General features: G+C 47.7%; 2 protein-coding genes and 1 pseudogene across 2 annotated transcripts; 1 reads left to right on the plus strand and 2 right to left on the minus strand.

The window, feature by feature from the left end:
- Nucleotides 1-341: 341 nt before the first annotated feature.
- On the minus strand, nt 342-1,935 carry LOC123125379 (uncharacterized). The gene is made up of 3 exons (XM_044545885.1): nt 1,508-1,935; nt 885-1,301; nt 342-739 (listed from the first exon to the last, which is right to left on the minus strand). Exons 1-3 carry the CDS (start codon nt 1,861-1,863, stop codon nt 592-594), a joined length of 921 nt encoding a protein of 306 aa, XP_044401820.1. The 5' UTR covers nt 1,864-1,935; the 3' UTR covers nt 342-591.
- Nucleotides 1,936-5,344: 3,409 nt separating this feature from the next.
- Nucleotides 5,345-6,481, plus strand: LOC123122527 (chlorophyll a-b binding protein of LHCII type 1). The gene has a single exon (XM_044542728.1). The coding sequence runs from the start codon at nt 5,447-5,449 to the stop codon at nt 6,242-6,244; it is 798 nt and encodes a 265-aa protein (XP_044398663.1). The 5' UTR covers nt 5,345-5,446; the 3' UTR covers nt 6,245-6,481.
- A 284-nt stretch (nt 6,482-6,765) lies between these two features.
- LOC123122529 (G-type lectin S-receptor-like serine/threonine-protein kinase B120) lies at nt 6,766-10,208 on the minus strand (annotated as a pseudogene).
- Nucleotides 10,209-12,124: the final 1,916 nt, after the last annotated feature.

Consider the following 12,124-nt stretch of genomic DNA (forward strand, 5'->3'; position numbering starts at 1 on the left):
TGATACAACTTGTGACCAAAATCATTCACATGAGAAGCAATAACCTTTTCCAGTTATTAATTGCAAAATTGGGCAGAACCTCCCCTGTAAACATGCAGAAAATTCATATCTCCACACACAATTATTTCAATTATTTCAAAATTTAATTCAAAAATTGGGCAGAACCTCCCCTATAATTTGATGCCCTATCCTCTGGACACAATTCAGATATACATAATTCAACACACAATTTTCAAATTTGCCAATGGCATGAAACACAAACATCCAGACTCACATCCAAGTACACATATATGACTTACAACAAATCCATGTTCACATATATGAGTTCAAGTCCGCACATACATCATATTAGCAGCCCAAAAGTGTCTCAAATCATATCTAGGTTCACATACATAGTCCAAGTCCATAATATATGCATGACATGAGTAGCACAAAAGTGACTTTAGGTTCACATACACAAGTCCAAGTCCACACAACATGACACGAGCAGTAACAAAAGTGACTTTAGGTTCACATACACGAGTCCAAGTCCACACAACATGACATGAGCAGCAACAAAAGTGACTTTAAGTGACATAAATTAGATAAAGTTCACGAACCGAGCCTTCTTTTGCTTCTCGTGCTCATTGCAGGGCTGGCTAGGTAAGACTTTTTGCTTCTAGTGCCCATTGCAGGGCTGTCAAAAGGCACCTTAGGACCATTTTGATCCTTTTTAGTAAGCTCCATCTTCCTTGTAGCCCTTAAAATAACAACATGGTTGTCAAATTGCAGTGCATGTATGCCAGCAGTACATATGGATAATATTTGATGCATGTATGGCAGCAAACAACAACATTAACTATGCATAATATGTGATATTAAAATTCAGAATCAGGAAAGTTCACCTTTTTCCCCCTTTCGCATTTCTCTTGTTTGTAGTATCATCCTCATGTTCTATATTGTTGTCAGGTTCACTATCACTATGCCACTCGGTGATAGGCTCATATGGTTCAGAGGGATCAGAATATGCAATGATCATATGCAGCACCTTTGTCTCCGAGTGTTTTTCAAACATAAGCATCAAATCTTGGTCAGATTTTACTTCTGGACAGGTTTTAAGATCACCATCATAATACTGCACATGTGCAACTTCCATATAACGCGGCGGGTACTGCTTTACAATTGATTCAACCAAATCCTTATAATTTGTGAAGTCACAATTGACGACCTTCTCAAAATAAAAACATCGTATGTCCTTCCGAGCTTTTTTTGGATTGCCAAACAATTTAATTCTAAGCAAATAACTTGAATTTGGATCCATCCTGTGAATTAAGAAGACAATTTTGCATCAAACCTATGCATGAGTATTGCAAGCTTTAGCCTCAATTACACAGCTACACAAACTAGCACAAACCTATGCATGATAATTGCTACTGGATGAAATGTATTGCTACTAACATTGCATTCAAATGAGGAAAATACAAACAGAGCAATTACATTCACTTGAACTCCTATGAATGACACTTACCTATCTGGACACGGCCATGTAGCCGAGGACAAACGAGTCGTGCCCTGATCTGAAGCACTTGCCGAGACCGGCCTAACAGTGCCCTGGCCGGAGTCTTTAGCCACGCCGGCGGTAGAGTCCCCAGCCACTGCTGCGCCTTGACCCATGCCCGCTACAGTCGAGCCACCGCCAACTGCGGAAGCTATCCCGTCGGCACCCTTAGCTGCACCCTCAACCGACACCTCCTCAGACGCAGCCCCGCCATCGCCATTGGCCACCAGTGCTGGATCCACAGCGGCGCCAAGGCCTGACCCGTCCGCTGCGCCCTGGTTGTCTTCCCTGGCGTTGTCTCCATCCGCAGAAACGCCCCCATCCATAGCCCTAAGCCGCCGCTGCCGCTAGGGTTCGCCGCCGCCGCGCTAGGTTGGACAGAAAGGGGAAAGGAGCACAAGTCACGGGGTCAGGACTCGGGAGAGATATTGAGGCCGGTTTGGGCTTTGTTTTTCTTTGTTCTCCTGCTTATTATGGACAGGGGCAATTTTGTCCAACTAGAAAAAACTGACATCGGTCAATGCAGACTTTAATGGTTTCTCCTAATAGAACCGACGGATGTGTTAGCAAGGGAAAAGATAAGGAAGAAATTTTTATGCATTGTTAAAATAGGGAACCAACATTTAAAACGGTGTTATATAAGGAATTTTCTCGTCTTTCAACCACAGCGTTCCGAATAGCGGCAACAAAATGACGATCGGGATGCGGTGTCGAGGAGAACGAAGTAAAAAATACTATGGCCCCATCGGAAACAGTATGATTCGTGGGAGGAAGAACCGATGTAGAACCTTCCCACACGGTTCGGAGAGCATTGAAGACGAATGAGAGGTTCACCTCCACATCATTGGAAGGAAGTCAAATCCTTGCTAATACTAAGCTGTAGTAGCAAAAAAGATTAACTAGAACTCACATGTTCGTGTCATGTTAAACAGAGAAAGAATCATAATTACAATACATCTATAAGTGAAGAACTATGTGCTCCAAAGCATTTGAAAGGGAAAAAGTAATCTTAGCTTGTCTCACTTGACATGCATACACATTGGGGGCAATACTTAGTCACCACGGATGCAATTAGCTTATATAGCTCAACAAACCAATTGAATACATAAGTCATAGGTGCGAAGAGCTTTGGCGTATCATGCCATCAGGTCACATGCGACCAGCTCATAGTGTGATAGGTTCTGGAATGTGTGAACAATGTACATTCGAAGACTCAATCCATTAGTGCATACATGTGTGATAACTCCTGGTCAGGTAGCTTCTTATATATACAAAATCTAGGCAATGGTGAAGAATAACTTATTCTACACTCCTGCCATATACAAAATCTAGTAAACGGTGTACAAAATGTAGTAATTTTTAAAATAATTGTTTACTATCCAAGTTTGTAATTTACTACACATTTTCAAAGTACTATGTTTTGTATACTGTGTTGCTATATTTTGTATCTTGCATTATTATGAGAGATTTGGTAGGATCGGACATGATAATTGTGTTAGGTATGAATAATTTTGAATCGATGTATCTAATGTTATACAGGGCCGTACCCATGAAATTTGGACCCTGGTGCGAAATCTCAAGTTAGGCCCTAGCTATATATAAGAATAAAAGCAATGGAAATTAAGGAGCTACATTGATTCTTATTGGTTTTAATTTTCGCTCAGATTTATGCCTTGCAATAATGGAAACAAGTCATGATACTCTTAACTGCCAACCTACCTTTGTGTTAAAGGTGCTACATTTCTAGTCTTAGTTGCTAATTCTTCAAATATATATGTTCATTGGTGTCTTTTCTGAAATGTCATATATCATTTCCAGTTACTATCTGTGGCCAATTCACAACTCTATATGAGAATATCCATATTTCCAGCATTTTAATTTCTTGCATACTTCTAATGATTATACAAATCAGTTTCTACGCACCCACTCATTGGATTTCGTTAGATTTTTTAAAGGTTTACACCTTTACAACATGGATGATGAAGTTTATTTTACATGGAAAATGGAGCAACTTTGTGCTTATTTGTTTGCTTATATGCTCTGCATTGTCCTCTATGTTAAGAATAAATAGAAGACAAAGTAGTATGTGCTTTTCTAAACATCTATACTGCCGAAGCACCTTTTCTGTGAGATTTAATATAGCTATTCATTATGTAGGTGTATTTGTACTACTTTTTGATGAGGGGTATAACAAGAGAGCTCCAGTGTTGAAACTTTCTAAAGAGACAAAAGTGAACGTTTACACGAAAACTCTGCTTTTCTACCATATTTTGTACGCATAACTTAAAGCCTTAATATGTACTTTTCTTCTTAAAACATGACTCTCTGCGAAATCAGTTTTGTTGTCTTCTTTATTTGTTTCATGTGATGCGAGATAATATTTTGTTGCAGTGTTGATCATATTTTACCTTTTCCTTTTTGTTTGGAGAAAGATGTTTCCCTTTCTTACAAATATACTATTTCTTAAATAGAACAATAGTCACCATACAAGGTTCTTCCACCAAAAAATGTTTTTTCTGTGTGCAACTAAGATTGATTTCCTGCTGATTGGTTGTACAATCTTATTCAGCAGAACCCGCATGAGAGACAAGAAACACAAGGTCCATTATGAGGTGAGGGTTCTGTTGCCCCATTTTTCAGTTTCATGACCCGGTTTCTTCATGTTTTGAAGATGATTGGCTGTAGCTCGGTTTTTTCTTCTTCCCATAGTTCACTGACGGGGTTGTAGTCTATAGTAGGACTGAAGTAGTACCACATGAGTTTTTAGGTTCATAGCAGTTTGACTGATCTTAATGTGAGGTGCTATTTTAGTTATGAATATTCGATATGCATGAATGGCACTTTCTGGTTTGGCAGTGAATAATTTATTCTGTCTCGTAATAAGAGGTGTATGAATGTGATTTAAAAGAGCCATGGCAAAGGTTTTTTTGGACCTGCTATTTTTTGTTGCTATCAATAGAGTTGCGGCGTAAACAACTATGGCAACATGATTAGTGCGCACAATAGCGCCTCAGAGGAGCACCCCCTCATCATGTCCAATAGCTATATTCACATGTAGTCAAATCACTTTTGCTGTGTATAAGTGCCATCAAGGATCAATCTAGACCCACAGATGTGCGTAAGCTATGATGGTGAAAGTGAAACTTCAGACTTGTCCACAATACCAACATGTCATATTTAATCATCTTGCGGTTATTCCAGTGTATCCTACTACTCTGGAGCACTAGATACCACCAGTAGCAATTGGCCACATTACCCAGCCCAGATATGTTAATTTTACCATGTATTTGTGTGAACAAGAGATATGTAAGATGCAAGAAATCAGTTTATTGCGGTTACGATTGTGCACCTCGTGACACGAGGTGATGTCGGCCACGTCGCCGGCAGAAGCAGCCAACGGCAAATATCGATCTCCCGGCGGGGTCCTCCGGCCAGCAGCACGGCATCAGCAGCCTCAGAACGCACCGCGCGCAACGGCCAAAATCACCACTCTCCGTCCCCGCTCGCCCGGCGCGGCGAGAAGGAGATCGCCTGGCCAGCGCGCGGCCACATCGGCGAGCCGCCCCACACGCGGCCATGTGGGCTGCGGCCACGACCCACCCCGTCGCCCTCGCGGCTCATCTCCACCGCGCGAAATCCACCGGAATCCTGCAAAAATCCCGAGCTTCGCCACTCCCGTGGCCAGCGCGCGGCCACCTCAGCCACCCCATCCGCCCGCCTCGCGCCCCGCGCGCCAATGGCGACTCGGCATAAGATTCCCCGGGATAAGGACCCGATCGCGCCCTCCTCCTACTTAAACGCCGCGCGCTCCGGCTTCACTCCACAGCTCCAACGACCACCAGCGCCTCCTACAGTCCTACTGTCAGCCTCAGCTCGCCCGAAGCAAAGCTAGCGAGTACGCAGCGCGCGATGGCGGCCGCGACCATGGCGCTCTCCTCCCCGGCGATGGCGGGCACACCTGTGAAGGCCTCCAGGGCGGCGCCCTTCGGGGAGGGCCGCATCACCATGCGCAAGACGGCGGGCAAGCCCAAGGTGGCGGCGTCCAGCAGCCCGTGGTACGGCTCCGACCGCGTGCTCTACCTCGGCCCGCTCTCCGGCGACCCGCCGAGCTACCTCACCGGCGAGTTCCCCGGCGACTACGGCTGGGACACCGCGGGCCTGTCGGCCGACCCCGAGACCTTCGCCAAGAACCGGGAGCTGGAGGTGATCCACTGCCGTTGGGCCATGCTCGGCGCGCTCGGCTGCGTCTTCCCGGAGCTGCTCGCCCGCAACGGCGTCAAGTTCGGCGAGGCCGTGTGGTTCAAGGCCGGCTCCCAGATCTTCAGCGAGGGCGGCCTCGACTACCTCGGCAACCCCAGCCTGGTGCATGCGCAGAGCATCCTTGCCATCTGGGCCTGCCAGGTGGTGCTGATGGGCGCCGTGGAGGGCTACCGCGTGGCCGGCGGCCCGCTGGGCGAGATCGTGGACCCGCTCTACCCCGGCGGCAGCTTCGACCCCCTGGGCCTCGCCGAGGACCCCGAGGCCTTCGCGGAGCTCAAGGTGAAGGAGATCAAGAACGGCCGCCTCGCCATGTTCTCCATGTTCGGCTTCTTCGTCCAGGCCATCGTCACCGGCAAGGGCCCCCTCGAGAACCTCGCCGACCACCTTGCCGACCCCGTCAACAACAACGCCTGGGCCTTCGCCACCAACTTCGTCCCCGGCAAGTGAGCGCAGTCAGCTCAACCTCTAGGCCGACAACTTCATGGCTGATGGATGCTGCTGCATGTGTGTCGTCGTCGATCTCTGCTTCTTCCCGTTCTGAGATTGAGTAGTCCGGACTGATAGATGTTGCATGTGAGGGCGATTCGAGATGAGGAGTTGGTGTGTGTACACTACAAGATGGTGTTTGTGTAATATCTGGCTATTTTCTCAGATTAATCAAGGCATCTCTGTTCTTCTGCTTAACTCCTTGGTTTCTCTGAACCTCTGAATGTCAAATGCAGAAGTTCTATGAATGTTTCTCTGAAAGTCCAAGCAACTAAAGCATTCAAATTCATCAAGACATTCATTCCATCCATTTCAAGTTTTCAACACTGATCAACTCAACAATCCTGTAAATACAATTCCATTTGTATATGTAACAAATACTCTACAAATCTGGGGTTTCCTACAGTAAAAAAAGTAAAATGAAACGCTAGGACTAGTGCAACTTCCTTCTGATGAAGAAGAAAGTTGCAGTTACTACTGTGCTACCGGCCTTGCAGAACGGTCATGGCAATGGTGTTCCTGCTGTTCTCGAGATCGGTTCTCTGGATCTTCTCTTCCATCATTCCGACGTACCCTGGCTGGTTCGGCGCCGGGAGAGACGCCGATGCCACCACCGACGCGCTTCCGTTCTCCAAGATGGACACAACGGACGACATGAGGGGCCTCCTGCTCGGGTCGTCCTCCACGCACAGGAGGCCGACGTGGATGCAGAGCAATGCCTCATCCTGCGAACAGCTCTCTGCCATGGATGGATCCACCAGCTTGACTGCCTTCCCTTCCCTCCACAGGTGCCATGCCTACATGAAACAACCAAACCAACCATCAGGAATTGTTTTTTTCTTGCTATTATGAATACAGATACGATCACAACATGGAGTACTCCCTCTGTAAAAAAATAGAAGAGTGTCTAGATACTTAGAAACTTCAACGGTTTGGTTTGGCAGTACCAGTGAAAATGCAGGTGCTTACATAGACTATCAAGCTAGGGAACTCCATGATGCCCTTGGTTGCGCTTATCCTAACGCCGCTCACGATCTCCAGCAGCAGCACGCCGAAGCTGTACACGTCGGACTTAACTGAGAAGACACCCTCCGTCGAGTACTCGGGGGCAATGTAGCCGCTTGTCAACACATAATTTTTTTAGTTAGAAGAGGTGTCACATGTTTTTTTGTCAAATGCTACTACCAACCTAAGTAAAAAAAAACTCTTTCCCGCCCTGTAAATGTATTCAAGTGTTCAAGATACTCACTATGTTCCAACGACGCGCTTGCTGTTGGCTTTGACCTGGTTGTCGCCGAAGATCTTGGCCATGCCGAAGTCGGCGATCTTGGGCCGCATCTCGGCGTCTAAAAGGACGTTGCTGGCCTTGAGGTCCCTGTGTATCACCGTCAGCCTCGAGTCCTGGTGGAGGTAGAGCAGCCCCCTCGCTACCAACCTTGATGATCCCCAGCCTCGTCGGCCAGTCCAGCACAGATTTCCTCCCTGCCCTGAATCCTTGCTCAGTCTCTTCACAGCAACCACATGACCGCCTTCCAACGTCCCCTTCCCAATGGTAAAAAGAAAAAAACTGGAGTGACCGAGATCATGAATTGCTTTAGTTTGGCGACTGAATATTGTGCAGGAGATTTCAGGCATATCCAAAGTTTTAAATAACCGGATATAGTCATTGATGTACTTTGCCGATCGTGGATCCGATCGATTTTTTTCTCTCGCATACATATAGCTCTGGTCTTATATGACTTTGCTATTTGCTGGTGTGTCCTTGTGTGTGTGTCTGTTGGTGTTGGTTACGTGCATCTTAGTTATGCAAAGGTTATGTATGCTCTTTGGGTTTGTATCCTCTTGATGCAGCCAATAAAATCCACCCTTTGTCAAACGCTCCATGAAGGTTGGTTTCAAAAAGAAAATCGAAAATGATATTATTTTTAATTTTGAAGAAAAACTGACAAAAAATAGACATGTACATAGATATTTATATACTACGTTCATGTAAATTTTCATAGTGAAACAGATTTTGGTCTAGGCTATACAAAACAATCATGAATTTTTACGATGATTAGTAAATGTGTTAGATATACATGATTTTGTCTTTTTTGTGTAGCTGACATTAAAACATATTTGATCGTGAAAATTTATAGAAATGTCTGATACAGTTCTATGTACATATGTTTTTTTTAAGATTTTTCTGAAACCTGAATAATGTATTTATATTATGTTTATAAATTCAGGCTCCATGGAGCCGGAGATCTGAAAGGCATTTCCGACTATAGCCCCGCTATTCCGTTGCTATAGTTAATTTGGAAGACTGACGATATTTAAAATATCCCGCTATTTAAAACTACGTGTATACCTTATAGACATTGCCAAAGCCTCCACGGCCAATCATGAATGTCTTGGAGAAGTTGCCTGTGGCGGTGATGATGTTGGCAAACTGTATGCACGGGAACTCATGGTCTCCGGTGTGATCTACTTCTCTGATTTTCGCTCGATGTGTTCGTGGTCCCGGTCCCAGGCACCAACTTATTTTGGCTCTCGGTGAAATTTCTTCTCTTGTCTGTGAAATTGATAATAATGATCGAGTATGACCAAAAGTGATGTTATGATCCTGAGCCCACATGCCCCCTAGTGAACAATAAGAACCGGAAAAATAGTAGAAGAAATTAGAAAAAAAAAAACAAAATCCATACTCCAAAATGCTTTGAAAATAGTCTTTTTCAATCATCTATTTTGTTTTTGTTTTTTGCCTGGACCTCCACGAATATCATTCCATCACAAATATTGGCATCCAGATGAAACACTCAACAATGTTTATCGCACAAAACAAATTCTGAATATTTTGAATCTTTTTCAAAAAAAATTGGATTTTGCTGTTCACCCACCCAGGAGCATATGAGCTTGAGATCAGAAACTCCATGTCCGAGCATGGATGCTTAGAGAAGGGAAGACCATATGACTATACCTCTGAATCTACGAAACCATACGAAGAAAATGCATGAGAGCAGCAGGGCAGCTGCCAACACCGGCACTGCTATCTTCACTGCATTTCTACCTGCACGTTCAAATACAGGGCAAAAATTTGATGAAAAAACACATTTTGTGGTCTGAATTCGGTAAAGATTCAACAGAATTTTGAGAAAGTTCGGTGGAAAAAATGCATATGTGTCCGCTGTACCTGTGGAAGCAGCAGCAACCGGCACGCGGAGGTAGAGCGTCTCGCCGGGCGCGCCGATCATCTGTGCGTCCACGAGCTCCCCTGCCCACACCAGGCACCGGCCCAGTTCACCCGCGTATGCGTAGGCCACACACGAGCAGCTGGCTGCGCACCTCGCCGCGCACTCCTCCGCGCTCCGGTTGCCTGCGTCGAGCATGAACTTGTCCGGCACCGTCATGCTCGGCATCGACACAAAACCCTCCCGCTCCTGCTTCCGCCGGCACCCCTGCTCGAACCTGCCGGCGCTCCACTCCGCCGCACTCGCCGGCCGAACCCATCGAGGCACCTGCACGCCGCCGGCGCCGCCGTGACGTCGCAGTACCCGTACGCGCTGCAGTGCCCATAGCTGCTGCACCCGCTCGACGGCCACGACTGGAGCGTGTCCCAGGCAGACGTGGTGCCGTTCCAGCTGAGAAGCTGGAGGCTGCCGGAGCTGGTCAGCACGTACCGCGTGGGCGTGAAGGTGATGGCGATCTCCTCCTCGGTGGCCACGACCGCCGTGTTGACCGTGCCGGCGCTGATGTAGCTGCTGGAGACGGCGTGCCCCGTCCAGACGGGATTGCACCAGTAGGGGCGCGTGCCGTTCCACATGAGCAGCTGCAGCGACGTGCTGGGGTCCAGGCCGTAGGAGAAGCGCCCCGGCGCCGGGTCGCGTGGAGACCTCCAGGGGACGAGCCAGCCAGCCTTGCCCGTGTGGCTCAGCCGCACCTCCATCCTCGGCAGGAACGTGTCCGTCGGGTGGTCGAAGCTCTGCCACACCACCGTGCCGTCCGGCAGCTGGATGAGCAGGTTGCCGTCGCGGCCTGCGAGGACGATCTGCCCGCGCCGGGCGTGGTCCAGAGCACGCGGCCGTCGGCGTCGGACAGGACGAGGCTGAGTCGTTGGCCAGCGTGAGAGTCGGGGTGCTGAACGTGACAGGTCCATGGATGAAATTCAAGGTGCGTCGAGCGACGAGTTTGAATCGGTCAATCGGTCGAGAGCGCTTGCGTCTACATGGGCCGGCCCACCAGCAATGACGGGTGTGCGCCCGGTACATTTGCTGGCGCTCAAGGCTGAACGCGCCGTATATGAGCCCCCGGTGCTTCCCTCGCCGGCCGACTTGTGGGTCCGTGGTGGCAGGTGTGCTAACACTACCTCTGGAGTCTGGACCGATCTCTCTCAAAGTGACTTTCACCGATCCCAGAAACAGACCAGACTGAAACCATCACGTTTGAGGTCGTGCGCTGCCTGTTGTGTCAAACCCAGTCTACAGGACGCTGCCATTGCTTGCGCTAGGCTTTATCTCTACTCCTATAAAAATGGGAGTTGGTGATGATGGTGTGTCTGCCTTGGTGCAATCTATACCGTTCGATCTGGAATCTGAGGCTGCGATTGAGACTTTGTGCCATCATTTGAACAAGAGCACGGATAGCATGGAGGTTTCTCTCGCCAAGCAGATTCTTCGAAAACCCTCTCCACAATTCCTCGTTGCCGGCCCCTACCCTCTCTTTCCCAGCGTCTTTTCTCGGCGACCGCCGGAGTTGAGTTGGGCGAGGGTTCCGTCTCCTGTATAGCTGTATTTGTAGTTAAGGTCTTGATAAATCTGATTTGGGTTGAGCTTTCCCCGGCGTCTCTCCTTCCAGATCTGGCCGTGCAGACCGTCGGAGAGGGAGACATGGCGGCGGTTGCTTCCTTGTCCAAGTTCCTCACTCTCCTGTCTTTCTACTCCCCATGAGAACTATCACCCCAAAACTGAGATGAGCCCATCCCCCGCACGATCGGGCGCGATCCTTCGTTTCCTCTATGCCGCATCATCCTACGGGGAAAGATGGCCGTGTTCGTCCAGGCCAGCGCTCCCGGCCACCCGGCAGGAGGTCTAGGTTGCCTTTGCCGATGCATCAAGCTGCGGGCGCTCCGCTGGCGCGGCGTGCCCAATGCAGGTGTACGCCGGGTATTCCCGTGTTTATCCGATGGTAGCGCAATCACCGGCACAGCGTGTCGCATTGTCTTCCTCAACGATTGCCACGGCGCTGCTGTCGTATTCGACCTCCTCACTTCGCCGCTGTGATTCTATCCGCTGGGAGGTACGTGCACATTTATTTCATCCGCAATTTTGCATGCGTATGAGATTTGCTTATTTGATGAACTTCGGTCCTGCAGTAGTTTAATCAGCTCATCTTAGAGATATAGGCTAATTCCTAGCTTAACAATTTACTCCCTCCGTTCCTACATATAAGTCTTTTTAGGGATTTCACTATGGACTAGATACGGATCAAAATGCGTGAATCTATACTCTAAAATATGTCCATATACATCCGTATGTATTTTGCAGTGAAATCTCTAAAAAGACTTACATTTAGGAACAGAGGGAGTATAATTTATCAGGCCAATTACCTGATGGGAGACAACCAGACGGGGAGAACGATTGCTTGAAGAGCCTCGGGCAGTCTGCTCTCACAAGGAAATGCAAAGGTAATTTCACAAGAGAAGTGGTGATGGCGAGGCTCTGCCACGACAACCTTGTTCGCCTCCTTGCGTACTGCAATGAAGGCGACGAATGGATATCCACTCATCTATGGCTACATGTTGAACAACATCATGGATCTCTACATATTTGGTACATATACTTGTATATTTTTTTCTTGCCTATG

This window comes from Triticum aestivum, chromosome 5D, assembly GCF_018294505.1.
Source record: "Triticum aestivum cultivar Chinese Spring chromosome 5D, IWGSC CS RefSeq v2.1, whole genome shotgun sequence".
Taxonomy (NCBI): Eukaryota; Viridiplantae; Streptophyta; class Magnoliopsida; order Poales; family Poaceae; genus Triticum; species Triticum aestivum.

Bases quoted from the DNA above. Each gene is read 5' to 3' on its own strand.
- LOC123122527 (XM_044542728.1), top strand. From the start codon at position 5,447: ATGGCGGCCGCGACCATGGCGCTCTCCTCCCCGGCGATGGCGGGCACA.
- LOC123125379 (XM_044545885.1), bottom strand. From the start codon at position 1,863: ATGGATGGGGGCGTTTCTGCGGATGGAGACAACGCCAGGGAAGACAAC. The intron at 1,302-1,507 runs GTAAGTGTCATT...CTTAATTCACAG, and splicing joins ACATGGCCGTGTCCAGATAG to GATGGATCCAAATTCAAGTT. The intron at 740-884 runs GTGAACTTTCCT...TGTTATTTTAAG, and splicing joins AATGCGAAAGGGGGAAAAAG to GGCTACAAGGAAGATGGAGC.